The 13,135-nt window shown below is 39.5% G+C and overlaps 2 protein-coding genes across 5 annotated transcripts; both read right to left on the bottom strand.

Annotated features, from left to right (window-relative positions):
• Positions 1-347: 347 nt before the first annotated feature.
• Positions 348-7,601, bottom strand: slc25a17 (solute carrier family 25 member 17). Its single transcript, XM_034090154.2, has 9 exons — positions 7,360-7,601; positions 6,968-7,028; positions 6,807-6,873; positions 6,244-6,395; positions 5,021-5,137; positions 4,461-4,609; positions 3,575-3,670; positions 3,326-3,411; positions 348-645 (listed from the first exon to the last, which is right to left on the bottom strand). The coding sequence occupies exons 1-9, from the start codon at positions 7,414-7,416 to the stop codon at positions 492-494; spliced, it is 939 nt and encodes a 312-aa protein (XP_033946045.1). The 5' UTR covers positions 7,417-7,601; the 3' UTR covers positions 348-491.
• A 493-nt stretch (positions 7,602-8,094) lies between these two features.
• On the bottom strand, positions 8,095-11,508 carry rpusd1 (RNA pseudouridine synthase domain containing 1). 4 transcript variants are annotated; one of them, XM_034089394.2, is made up of 6 exons: positions 11,384-11,508; positions 10,183-10,419; positions 9,975-10,098; positions 9,772-9,874; positions 9,561-9,662; positions 8,095-9,037 (listed from the first exon to the last, which is right to left on the bottom strand). In XM_034089394.2, exons 2-6 carry the CDS (start codon positions 10,368-10,370, stop codon positions 8,625-8,627), a joined length of 930 nt encoding a protein of 309 aa, XP_033945285.2. In that variant the 5' UTR covers positions 10,371-10,419; positions 11,384-11,508; the 3' UTR covers positions 8,095-8,624. The 4 variants fall into 4 exon arrangements, with proteins under 4 accessions (XP_033945285.2, XP_033945284.2, XP_071060306.1 ...); XM_034089393.2 differs by having other exon boundaries at positions 10,183-10,406; XM_071204206.1 differs by having other exon boundaries at positions 8,096-9,037; positions 10,183-10,360.
• Between the last annotated feature and the right edge of the window lie 1,627 nt (positions 11,509-13,135).

Here is a 13,135-nt window from a genome sequence, read left to right as displayed (position 1 = left end):
CATGCACAAAAACAGGCTCAGAGAGAAACTGATTCCATGTAATGGGACAACGTAATAACGATCCAAAAAACCTGTTTGTCTGACTTTCTTGTTTCTAATTCAACGCCAGACAAACGGGACTTTCTATTTGTGTCCGGTGTGAAATGACTGTTAACTTATTTTGACTTACCTGCATGATCTGCGAAACTTATTCAATTTAACATCTTGTCTGCAACACCAAATACTTAATTCACACACCTTGAATCAAGTTATGGTTCTGTTTCCCCTCTTTTCAATTCTGTATGCTACGATCAAGTTCATATTTACTAGGTCAACCGAATTTGACAAAGAGACAGGAGGTGAACTGGTGCATTTTTTAAATCTCAAGTTATTTTTAATCTCTTAACTTCTTCATTCAAAAACGTCAGATCAGAGAGGAACTCCCCAGCACAGAGTCTGGGAGCAGTGACAGACTGTCGGTGCTTTCATAAAGTTAAAGTCCATGTAGTTATCTAGTGTTTCTTGTAGTGGTTTCTGCTCAGTCCCATCGTTTTGAAGGTGGTGCTGGCGATCTTCTCATAGAGAAGGAACATGAGGGCAGCCGTCAGCACCGTCTGCAGCAGCTTGGCCTCCAGGCCTTTAAACAGGCCCAGCAAGCCAAACTTCCTATAGGAGGAAACCAGGGATACAATGTGAAAAACTAGAGGTCTTCAGATGTATGATGTTTATCTTTCTGCATGCACAAACATCAACGAAAGATGCATTATTATGTAATTATAAATACAATGTTGAATTAGACAATGTTCCAGTGACCATGTGTGTGGTGGTGTTTACCCATATGGACTCTGTGACTTAGTAGTGCAATGTAACAAAGTACATTTACTACAGTTAAAGTACTTCTGTACTATTTTGACAAACCTGTTAGAGTTTTTCCGTTATATATATATATCCTACACATAATTCTACTCTACATTTGAGGCCAAACTGTAATAGTTACTAACTTCTTTGTGCTTATAAAAACACATTGTATGTTGTAATGCAGTAAGTTAATGCTAATATACCCAGTATTTAAAATATACAGTAATGTACATTATGTTGTCAAAAATTAAGCCAAAAGAGTGGCCTGATTCAAAAATCTTATCAGTAATGTAAGATTGTGTGTAAGGCAAGGCAAGTTTATTTATATAGCACTTTTCAACACAAGGCAATTCAAAGTGCTTTACAAAAAACGAAAGACATTAAGAAAATGGCATTTAAAATCAGTCATTAAAAATAAAAGATAATAAAATAAACTTTAAAAGAAAAAATACATGGATAAAAGTTACAGTGCAGTTTAAGATATGAATAGTTGAATTAAAAGCAGCGACAAAGAGAAAAGTCTTCTTGCTGGATTTAAAAGTAGTCAGAGTTGCAGCCGACCTGCAGGTTTCTGGGAGTTTGTTCCAGATATTTGGAGCATAATAACTGAACGCTGCTTCTCCATGTTTAGTTCTGACTCTGGGGACAGAAAGCTGGCCAGTCCCTGAAGACCTGAGAGATCTGGATGGTTCATAGTTTAGCAGGAGGTCAGAAATGTATTTTGGGCCTAAACCATTCAGTGCTTTATAAACCAGCAGCAATATTTTGAAATCTATTCTTTGACACACAGGAAGCCAGTGTAAAGACTTCAGAACTGGAGTGATGTGATCCACTTTCTTAGTGTCAGTGAGGACTCGAGCAGCGGCGTTCTGAATCAGCTGCAGCTTCCTAATAGATTTTTTAGTGAGACCTGTGAAGACACCATTGCAGTAGTCCAGTCTACTGAAGATAAAGGCATGGACAAGTTTTTCCAAATCCTGCTCTGACATTAGTCTTTTAATCCTAGATATGTTCTTTAGGTGATAGTAGGCTGATTTAGTAACTGTTTTAATGTGACTGTTGAAACTCAGGCTGCGGCCCCACAAGGACGAATTCGGTCGTTTGCGTTACTGTTTAGTGTCATATAGACCGTTCGGCCCCACGAGGACGACCGAATACGGCACTAAACGACTGAGGAAACGACAACGGGTCCCAAGGTGGATAGAAAGGCATACGCAGCTCTCTGGGGGGTCAAACGGCTCCGTGTGTGCGCCCTATACGGACATTTTCAGATCACTGATAGTGATTGCGCAATAGCCCCGCCTCTCCCCACCTCTTCTGCTCACCTCCGCTTACCCCGCGCCAGTGCTGAAGTGTTTCGCCACCAACAACAACAACAATGGCGGATCGCAGAGTTGCTATCGTGCTCCGGACGCTATTGACCATGCTACAGTTGTTTGTGCAACATCTACAGCAATAATGATGAGGCAATAGCCCCGCCTCTCCCCACCTCTGCTGCTCACCCCCGCGTCAAAGTAAACTGCACCCTGAATTCAGATTATTTATCTTTCTCTCGCGAGTGAAGTCTAATCTGACAGGATGGAGACACGCAGCTCTGCTCACCTGCAGCTCCTCCCGCTGCAGCAAAACACACACTTCAAGTCAGATCATCACCCTTAGCTATTTTAATTACCTCTCAAACTCCCTAAACTAGTAATAAATATGTTTATTTTTACTGTCAGCCGGGTCACTCATTACTGGATGAGCGGCTGCATGAGACAGACACTGACGCTGTCCGAAGAGAGGGAGGAAAAAGAGAGGCTCCGTGTATTTTATCATTATATTATATAGAGTCGTTATTCATTTGTTTTAAAGCTCAATAAATAACAAAGAAGACCTTTGACCGACACTTTGTGTCCGGAAGATTTCAACTTTAATACACGCTGACTGGCGAAAAACTCTGCCCGGTTCCCTCGGCCCCCACCGCGGAGAATAAACAGAAGGGCAACCATGACAACCATGCTTCTTCGCTGCTTTTGTGGAGGAAGTTACAGCGCCACGTACAGGCTCGGCATATGTACTGCAGCTTCTCCAGCGGTTGGCGCTAAACGGAGCGGTCTCGTGTGGGCAGACACTATCCAGATAATTATTGCATGTGGACGGAAGCCGTTTGCGATTGCGTTTGCGTTAATCCTATGCGTTTAGCCGTTTTCGTCCTCGTGGGGCCGCAGCCTCAGGTCAGAGTCCATGACTACACCTAGATTTCTGGCTTTATCTGTTGTTTGTTTTGTGTGTGTGTGTGTGTGTTATATATATATATATATATATATATATATATATATATATATATATATATATATATTGTGTGTGTGTGTGTGTGTGTGTGTGTGTGTGTGTGTGGTTGTGTGGTGTGGGTGGGTGTGTGGTGTGTGTGTGTGTGTGTGTGTGTGTGTGTGTGTGTGTGTGTGTGTGTGTGTGTGTGTGTGTGTGTGTGTGTGTGTCCACCCACCTCACTCTGTTGATCAACAGACACTTGATAGTCCTTAGACTTGACAGTAGTTGTGACTCGCCTGTTGACTCGTTGAACTGACCAAACTGTAGTGATTTAGAAGAAGGAAAATCAAAGAGTTACAATGTGTAAAACTGAGTGATTGTGATCATAGCATCGAAGAGAGTATTCTGAGGAAGAAAAAGGCTGAATAGTGTTTTGTGTAGAAAAGAGCAACAGGTTTAGACATTTTGAATAAGCACAGCTCACCCTGAGAATGGACTGTATGGTCTGCAGTGGGTAGGTCACAATGGTGGCAGCTGCTTTAGCGACAGCTCCGATGAGGAAGACCTCAACAGATGACAGCTTAAGGGGGGGGGGAAGAAACAAAACATTTGAGGACTTTTACTTGTAATGGAGTACTTTAATATCATAGTAGTTATATACTTGTTCGTCTGTCTTTGTCTGCTTAAGCCACACAAAGATCATGTGAACAGAATTACTGCATATCAAGTGTCTACTCATCCGGATGATGGGATGACCTGAAGTAACCTTTACTTTCCCATTCGTTAACAAGACCATCCTTATTTTTTAACCATAATGGTAGTAATAGTGTACTATTAATATAATATTATGATATTCAGCGCAGTGTTTTGATCAATAGAACTCTTGTTTATTATACTTTGGGCTTGGTGGATATGTTTGTGAAGTTCAAAATGTGCTCTCCTGTTGTATATACTTCTACCGACATTCAATTGTTAAAGTTTATTTTCTTACCCGGTACATTTAAATAGTCTACTAAATAACCAAGTACAACACATCACTGCCAACTGTATGAATATTAAAAGGGTAAAGCTAAATATATATTTTCTCACAATCATCGATATTGGCATGATATTTTACAATACACTTGAAAATGAATATGAAATGACAATGCAATTTATTTGTCATTGATCGTTAAAATTGTGAAAATGTCTTGTAGAAATGCTGTGATAATATAATAATAAGAACAAGTGTTGCTCCATACACATCTTCTCACTTCATCTGCACTTTCCTATCCATTATTCCTTTCTTCTAAAATGCTGCTTTGACTCCAGGACTGATCTTCCCTGTCCTTAAAACAATCTCCCTAATCCCCCTCTTTCCCCCGACTCACCTCCCTGGGAACCCCTCTCCTCAGCTGCCTCTTCAGACCCTCGTAGATCATGAACTGGATGGCGGGGTTCATCACCAGCAGCAGCGAGGGGAAGGTCCCGTTCCACAGCGCTCCCCCTCCCTCATCTCGGATGATCTGTGCAAACGCATCTTCGAAACACAACGGAGCAGATCAACTATGATTGCAACAAAACAAAACAATTGAGCGAGAAGTCATAACCCTGATTGCACCCATGTTTGGCAGTAAATGTCACATCCTGTAGGGATACAAGCTGAGAAAAACGTGCACAGCTTTTATATTTTAAATCCCAATATACTACACATTCAATTTTTCACAGTAAATTGTGATTTTATTATTTTACCTTTTTATTATTTGTTAGCATTTTTTCTTATTTCTTTAATTTTATAATAATCGTTTTGATAATAGTTCTATATTTGCTCCTTTTTTACAAATGAATTCCCCCAGCTGTGTTCATGTATGCACCATTATACACCAACGCAAATTCCTTGTATTTGTAGACCTACTTGGCAACAAACGTGATTTTGATAATAATTATTTACCCAGAATGCCAGAGTAGTTGGTGGGCCGTATGTCTGCGTTGCGAAACTTTGATCCCTGAAGCTTCAGTCTGGTGTTGACAACCCACAGAGGAGTCGTGACCAGTACGTTTACAACACCTAGAGACAACAAACAGCAGATTAAACAGAAATCAAGACATTAAGAAATAAATCAAATCTGAGAATTTAATTTATAAAAGTGTCAATAACGGTCTATAGTGTTTCGTATTATACTGTATTTATTTGTACCAACTCTATTGTGTATTCAATGTGTATACTTCTTCTTATATTGTTTATGTCCATGTTCTTCATACCCTGTCCTTACTGTACAGTACATTCTTAAGCTTTTTTATGTTTTGCATATTTATATACTTATACATTACACTGCACTTTTTTTGCAATTCTGGTTGGATGAAAACTGAATTTCATTGTCCCGGTACTTGTAATCTGTACGATGACAACACATCTTCATTGTCCCTCATTTCATTTCAAACCTTTATTTAACCAGATTGGTCCCATTGAGATCATAGATCTCTTTTTCAAGGGAGACCTGCAGCAAATAGGTTCCACATGAAACATAAAACAATAAAGGACATCATACATTATATTTACAGGATACATATTATAGACATTTACAAGTGCCCATAGTATCAGCAAGCATTTCATTTAGCCTCGCTTTAAAAACATGCAGAGGAATGAGATTGCTCAGTTTCAATTCTTGCTGAAGATTGTTCCAAGCAAGTGGAGCTGCACATAAAAGCTGTCTTACCTAAGACAGTCTTTGCTCCTGGCACATCTAACAAGACTACATCATGTGATCTCAGACAATAGCTGCTTGAAACTCTCTGTGTTATCAGAGAGCAGATATAATACGGGAGTTTACCCAACAAAGCTTTATAGATAAACGTGTATCAATGACTGAGCCTCTTTAGAGTAAGTGAAGGCAGACCTGCCTTGGCATACAGGGTACAGTGATGAGTCAGCGCTTTACAATTTGTGACAAATCTCAGTGCGCTGTGATAGGCGGCATCTAACTTGTTCAGGCAATAGGCAGGTGCATTCATATAGATCAAATCACCATAGTCCAGCACAGGTCAAAAGGTCAGAGCCTTTTCCTGGCCTCAAGCGAGAAACAGGACTTGTTTCTGAAAAAGAAACCTAGTCTAACCCTCAGCTTGTCCCTAAACACTGAAAACAGGCTCTTGTGCTAGACATGACCCTCTGACCTGCAGCGATGCCTATCATTAGGTCATTGCTTGGTGCCGATGGCCTTCCCTTCAGCCAGCTGGCCTTCAGGCTGTGGAAGCAGTAGAAATAGACAAAGTTGGAGCAGCACAGGCTGCAGATCACCGGGAACCAGCCTCTGTACAGAGCCGGTCTGTGGGGACAGGAGCACGTCTTAGAGGCTATACACATTTATTTAGATTGCACATTTTAACACATGGGAATTCGAAGTACTTCAAAAAACATTAAAAGCATTAAGATAAAGTGCAAGAGAAACACACACAAAAAAGACATTTTAAAGCATATTAAAAACATAAAAAAGACAAAAAAACCAAATAAACAGTGCCATGTAAGATATATAGTACTTTCATTTAATAGAAGGCTGTGGCAAAAACTAAAAGTCTCATATACGGTAGGGGACATATGTGTTTTCTTTCTGGTAATATTAGCGGTGCTTGTGATATGTGAATGTTCACATGACATATATTATCTGATAAAGCTAGGACGTAGAATCAAGAAATGTAATAGCGATTCAAATTAAAATAATAACAATGGTTTCACTCACAGTCCTTCCTCTCTGATAATATCTGACAGAATGGCTGGCGTTGATTTGGCCTTCCTGTTGTCATCCACTGAACACACACCAAAGACAACTTGTATTAAAATATACATTACATGTATAACTGTAATACCTTTAAATAAGACTGCTTCACTACTGTTTGTTACCTTGCAGCCTCAGTCTGGCAGTATCAAGAGGGAAGAAAACTGTCATGGCAGTCACACTTCCCTAAAACAGGCAGGCAGTTTTCATGGGAGAGATAAACAGAGGTTATTTTGTTTAATATAGAAGGAATCTTGAGTCAAACTTCATTATAAAATCTCGTTATTTAAAAGCAAGTACAGCACAAAACAATAATATCAAAGCGTTTGTATTTTTGTAATATTCTAAAACACTGTAAAATTCCATCAGCTCTAAAACATTGCGACATGTTAAACTTTGAATGGAGTTTGGTGCAGATTATTTTAAAGCGTGTGAGCAAATATAGCTACCATAGACTGTTTATATGATAGAGCATTCGCAACAACATAAATTGATACTGAAAGTAAAGCAAACTTACCACTGCTCCTGATACAGCATGGACCAAATTCTCGTACGAAAACACCGAGTAGCCCATCTTGAACGAGGTTAAAAATGTATATTATATATTCAACTATTCCCTCGGTCAAAGTAGACCCAATGTCCCCTTTTTAAAACGGCAGTATATGAATCTTAACAGCTGTAATGCCCTCACTGGTATGGTGTGTTGAAGTTGCAGTGCATCGCTTCCTTGTAGACGTTTTTCTAAAGAGCATAGGGCATTATGGGTAATGTAGTTCTCGCCATGCCACCTTTGGCGTTCGTTTCAACCACGGAGAATATTTCCATATTTTATACAGCCTATAGTTTTAAACGGAACATTATTTTACACTTTATTTTTGAAAGAGCTACCAAAGCATGAATAATGTCATTTTTGCAAGAATGACACAAAGGACTGTTTTTTTTAATAACTAAAACGTTCTTGACATTTGATCTGCATTGAAGGTATCATGCTCTTTAAAAATATATATAGATTCCTTTAGCTTTTGGGCAGCATAGTAGCTCAGTCTACCAGTCGCCTGGTACTGGGAGAGGCTCCAGTTCGCCTCCTGGGAACTGTTCAAGTGTCCCAGATTAAGGCACTAGACCCTAGGGTTACTGGAATTTTCCCTGACGCTGTTGGCTTCCATGCGCTACCTTGCAGGTTGAAGGCAGTCTGCATTTCTCTGCGTGCGATGTTGTGTACATGTGTGATGATCGAATGTGAATTCCAAAACAATTTGCAGGAAAAGTTATGATTTAGAGAGGTGGCCGAGTTCTTGCAAAAGCATTTATTAGGCTTCTTTGTATCATTACTGATCCTGGAATAATTTGTAAAACTTGGTTTAAAAAACCACATTGATTTAAATCTGTAAAACAATGATCAAACAACAACAAAGAAACAAGGATCGCAGTCATGGATCATACAGTTTTACTTGGGATTCAATGGATGTTACAGCCATGCAGGGTGGGTGACAACACAGGCACTTACCAACACTGGGACTCTGGCAAAAAACGATTTCATACATAGCCCAGAGAAGATATCAGCAATGTATTACAGTCATATCTTTTTCCTGCATATGAAAAAGATATGGCAGCAACCCCATCCCTCACTTAGCAACAGGAACGTGAGGAAGGCACTTTTCCTCAGCTACGATGCCCCGGCTCAGTGGCTAACCTTAGCACTGAAAGCAGTGAGATGGAGCTTGCATGCTGAACGTGGCCTTCATTGGTAAACAATACAAATAAATAATAAATAACACATCATCAGTCTCCAGCCCATTCGCTCAGCCACTCCTGACACTGCCTCGTCTGCTCCTCAATCTCCTCCTTAGTCCTTCGTTCCTTGCGTCCTTTCCTTCTCTCCTCCTCCTTTCTCGCCCTCTCTCTCTTCTCCTCTTTGATCTTCCTGTCCTCCTCTAATCTCCGCTCCAGCAGCGCCTCCACAGTGGTCTTCAGGGTCCGTAAAGAGCGCTGCGGGAGCCATTTTGGATCCAGTGTGGGGAGAAAGGGGTCTTCACCCGAGACGAGCAGGGGCTCAGGTTCTAGGGGAATGTGCAGGAAGTGGGCGTGCAGCATCATGCGGTACGGGGCGTCGTCTGCTCCAGAGCTGTAGGTGAAATCCCCGACAATAGGGTGACCTATAGCGCTGCAGTGGACCCTCAACTGGTGGGTTCGGCCTGGGGGAAAAAACAAGTGGTGGAGTCGGAGAGAAAGAAAAACATTTAACAGTGGGGCCAAAGTATTTTTATATAATAGACATGTCAAGAAAATACATCTATGTAATCCTTCACTTAGGTATGTTTTAATAAGAATAGAGAGAAAGATGCTACATTAGTGCAATTGTTTAACAATAATTTACATAAGTATGCTTGATTAATCAGTGATTGATATGGTTTACTCATCTTTTAAATCAATGTCAATCTACTTTTAATTCGGTTGATGTGGCTTTTAATGTTTGATGAAGCTGTTTAACCTGAGGTGAGCTGCATCCAATACCTCAAAACGTCATCACAATGCCAGGCAAGTTTAATTAAATGATATAATTGCTAGATTTAAATACAGTCTGTTGTCCTTAATGTCTTTATTTGCAATGCAACACCTGAAAGAAACCTGACAAATTGTATGGCAATGTACATTTTCTCCAGCAATGTTCATATAGTAGAGAAGAAATTAAAATGTCCCTAATGTGAAAAGTGTTACCAGTGAGCGGCTGCAGCAGGACCTTTGTGACGGGCTCTCCATCATATAACCCGTACTCCAACACCATCAGCTCAGTTTGGCAAGGCTTTGGGTTCTCACAACCTGACAGGAGAATGAAAAGGAATCAAAAACTAAATAAATAGTCTGTTGTTATCTTTCAATCAAATTCTCTCTTTGAAGAAGTGTTATATTGGAGCTGAAACACACCAACCTTCTGTTCCCTCGATACACATCATGTGGGTTTTTCCCTCTGAAGAATTCTTGCCAATGGAGAATTCCAGAGTCTGTGTCTCTTTTTCCACCAATCCACGTACCTAAGAAACCAAATATGTTCTATGTAGTCACACAAAAAAAATCTGACATTTCTATGCCTACATCTCTGTACTGTAAATGTGTGTAACTGAGTTTCCCTACAAGGGCGAGGTAGGCCTTGGTGACGGTTCGGTCCTTGAAGCAGCGGTAAGCCCGGCCGGCAGCCGCTTTATTGAGCGCCACACAAAGAGCCCCACTTGTGGAGAAATCCAACTGATGACAGAACCTGTAGGGTGGAGAAAAACAAGAGTATAACTTTATGAACTTGATGTATGTGACATGATGTTGTTAGTCAGAGTGTGATTCCCACCTGAATCCATAGTAGGTGCTGGGGTCTGCCAGCTGAGGGAAGCGGTGCCGCAGCTGCGCCTGCACGGTGTGTTTCTCGTACCACATCTTGCTGTCGATGCGGATGTCCCAGTGCTTGTCCACCACGATGAAGTCATCGCTCTGGAACAGCACCCCCAGGCTCTCCAGACTGGCAGGCTCTGTGGTCATCGTGTGCAGCGTTTAACTGACACCACTCAGACGGCCCTGCAGAGATGAGCTGGGTTTCATGATAAATTGCTCCAAAAGATTAACACTTAAAAACTTAACCTCTCTTGAAATGTTCAACAATTGCTTAACACAGTTGTTAGACAATGTTGTTGCTATAAACAAGTGTCATAACTTATCTTGCTTCTTTTAGTCTCAGATGTTTCTATATTTTGAGTATGCTGTTGTGTCCCTGGCAGAAAAAAGTGTTTCTAAATGGGACCTTTCTGGTTAAATAAAGGATAAATAATTAAATATGTCACTGTTTACTTCAATAATGACTGAATCAGTCAGATTTGACGTGGGCATTCAGAAACTGTGTTTAGAGTAATATTTCACTATTAAAAGTGAAAGTATAATAAAAAATGCACTAGGGTTACACAAGTAAACATGTTTGTTATGGAGAATGTCCCCTTTCGTACTCATATATTAGAGAGTTACTATTATTAGGCTGAATTTCCTATTAACTTTAATAACTTCATTCACTGAAACCCATGTCATAATGTGTCAGTAATGCTATGCAGAGAAAACGAGGTCTCAAAATTAGCTGTTGAGTAAAACCTACAGTATTCCCTGTAACATGAAGAATAGAAGTATAAAGAGGCATAGAAGTATTCCAATAAAGTAGAAGTACCTTAACTTGTATTTAAGCAAATGTAACTTAGTGGCAGTGGATGAGGTTCAACATCAAAACACTCTGACCAACAGAGTTGTAAACCAGCCTCAATAACATTCATTTACTGTAAGTAAATATCTTAACTAAAGTGCTGCAAAATACATTAACAGGCAGCTGGTAATAACCTGTCGTGTGCCCTTTCCTGTCCAATAAATAACTGACTTCTGCCATATCAAGGTGAAGTGTATAAATTAAGTATAATGGACAGGTAGCAGCAAATCATGCACTGGTTAGCATATAACACTGTATGCTAACGACATTAGCTAGTTGTTAGCATACTGCGACTGTCTCGATAACTTACCTCGTTGAACAGACAGAGATTAATATCTGGTATGTTTTTACAACATAAGATTTAATCTATGAGGAAGCATACTTATAAACAAAACCACGAGTGGTGCAGTGGAGAAGGATGGTCAGCCTCTACTTCTTCTTCTTCAATGGTGGATGCAAAGCTAATGTATAGCGCCATCAACTGGAATGTTCGCGGTTCTGTGTCCTGCTCGTTTCAAGATAATATTTGTTTGAGTTATATGCTTAATTTAGCTGAGTAAAACCATATTTTCCCTTAATGTTATATATTTGAAGGTGCTGTTTACTGATTTACTGTTAGTGTTATTGCTACCATTCTCTAGAATAGAATCGACATATCACCATTGACAAAAGAAAGTTACAGAACCAATTGAGATAAAATGTAAACTAGGCTACATTAGATGAATAACAACAATAAACCTGGAAAAATAAAATAACTGTAAGATGCTACAACATATAAAATCAGTGTTTCTAAAAATATTGCTATTTTTAAGTGTGGTAATATGCGTAGCAAGTGTAGTATAGTTAGGAATATTAGTCACAATGTACAGTACAAATGAATTAATTATTATTGAGAGATTAAACGTATTTTGGAATTATAACACAAAATCATTGTATTGTAAAGTCAGTATTCCACAGTTAATATCAATAATCTATCGGATACATCTTCTTAGAGGTATTAAAAAGTCAATAAAAACAATACACTGTAACTTGTTGACCTGAATAATTGATTTGCTTCTTTCTTATCCCTTTGAATACATCTTACCCCAACAGGTTCAGATGTACCCTCTGTTTATCATACTTTAAAGCAGTTTACTGTATTTTTATCTAATTTCCTGATCACATCGTATTTAAATCTATTTGGCCACACCATGGATTATGGTAATGCTGTTGAATTTGAAATAGGAGTCAATCATCCTGACACAGAGGATAATATTTATTGCGTTTAATTTCATCCGTTGCAGGAGGCATTATTATTATTAGTCAGGTCCATAATCCCTCACCTCCACCTCACCTCGACACACCGATGACGCACTCCATCCAGCATTGTGACTATGTGGTGTGACGTCATTATATTTCCATGTATTATTATGATATTATAGCACCCTGGTTGCTTATACAACTGCATGTCGTTGTGCAGCGTATGAAACCACAATGACAATAAATGATCTTTGAATCCTAGAACTATAGTCGGGCAGGATTTGCTACTTGTGAAGACCATAACATGAAGACACATGGAGGCACTTTTAACCAATGCACATACAAGTAGCAAATCCTGCCCGACTATAGTTCTAGGATTCAAAGATCATTTATTGTCATTGTGGTTTCATACGCTGCACAACGACATGCAGTTGTAGTCCATTCATGCACAAGAAACATATGACAAAGAACAAAAACAGTGGTGTGTTCTTGTTGTGCATGTTTTCAACAGCAATGATGTGCAAGGATCCTATTCTGAGAAACAATTTGCAAGCCATTTCTTGATAGATTTCTCTGTGCTTATTTTTGATGCTAACATCTCTTGATAACTGTCTCTTGTATGAGATTGTCTGTGATGCAATTAAACAAGTTAGAAAGAGGTAAAACAACTGGTTTTGGGTAGTCTTTTGGAGTTCATTTTTGATGTGTTGTACTGCCATTAACTAGAAGTTGGCAGCATGTTAAAATCGACATTAAACTAATGTTTTTAAAACTTTCTTTCATAATAATTCTGTGCTGTGGATCCATACTTCAGCATGTTCCA

Source organism: Pseudochaenichthys georgianus, chromosome 8 (assembly GCF_902827115.2).
Source record: "Pseudochaenichthys georgianus chromosome 8, fPseGeo1.2, whole genome shotgun sequence".
NCBI classification, from domain to species: Eukaryota; Metazoa; Chordata; class Actinopteri; order Perciformes; family Channichthyidae; genus Pseudochaenichthys; species Pseudochaenichthys georgianus.
Note: the sequence above shows the minus strand (reverse complement) of the source record. Positions and strands in the feature narration are given on the sequence as shown.

What these genes read in the sequence shown, in the direction of transcription:
- slc25a17 (XM_034090154.2), bottom strand. Translation starts at nt 7,416, where the DNA reads ATGGGCTACTCGGTGTTTTCGTACGAGAATTTGGTCCATGCTGTATCA. An exon ending in ATGCTGTATCAGGAGCAGTG is followed by an intron (nt 7,029 to 7,359) that starts GTAAGTTTGCTT and finishes TGCCTGTTTTAG; the next exon opens with GGAAGTGTGACTGCCATGAC. An exon ending in CAACTACTCTGGCATTCTGG is followed by an intron (nt 4,610 to 5,020) that starts GTAAATAATTAT and finishes TGTGTTTCGAAG; the next exon opens with ATGCGTTTGCACAGATCATC.
- rpusd1 (XM_034089394.2), bottom strand. Translation starts at nt 10,370, where the DNA reads ATGACCACAGAGCCTGCCAGTCTGGAGAGCCTGGGGGTGCTGTTCCAG. An exon ending in AGCACCTACTATGGATTCAG is followed by an intron (nt 10,099 to 10,182) that starts GTGGGAATCACA and finishes TCCACCCTACAG; the next exon opens with GTTCTGTCATCAGTTGGATT. An exon ending in GTGTATCGAGGGAACAGAAG is followed by an intron (nt 9,663 to 9,771) that starts GTTGGTGTGTTT and finishes TTCTCCTGTCAG; the next exon opens with GTTGTGAGAACCCAAAGCCT.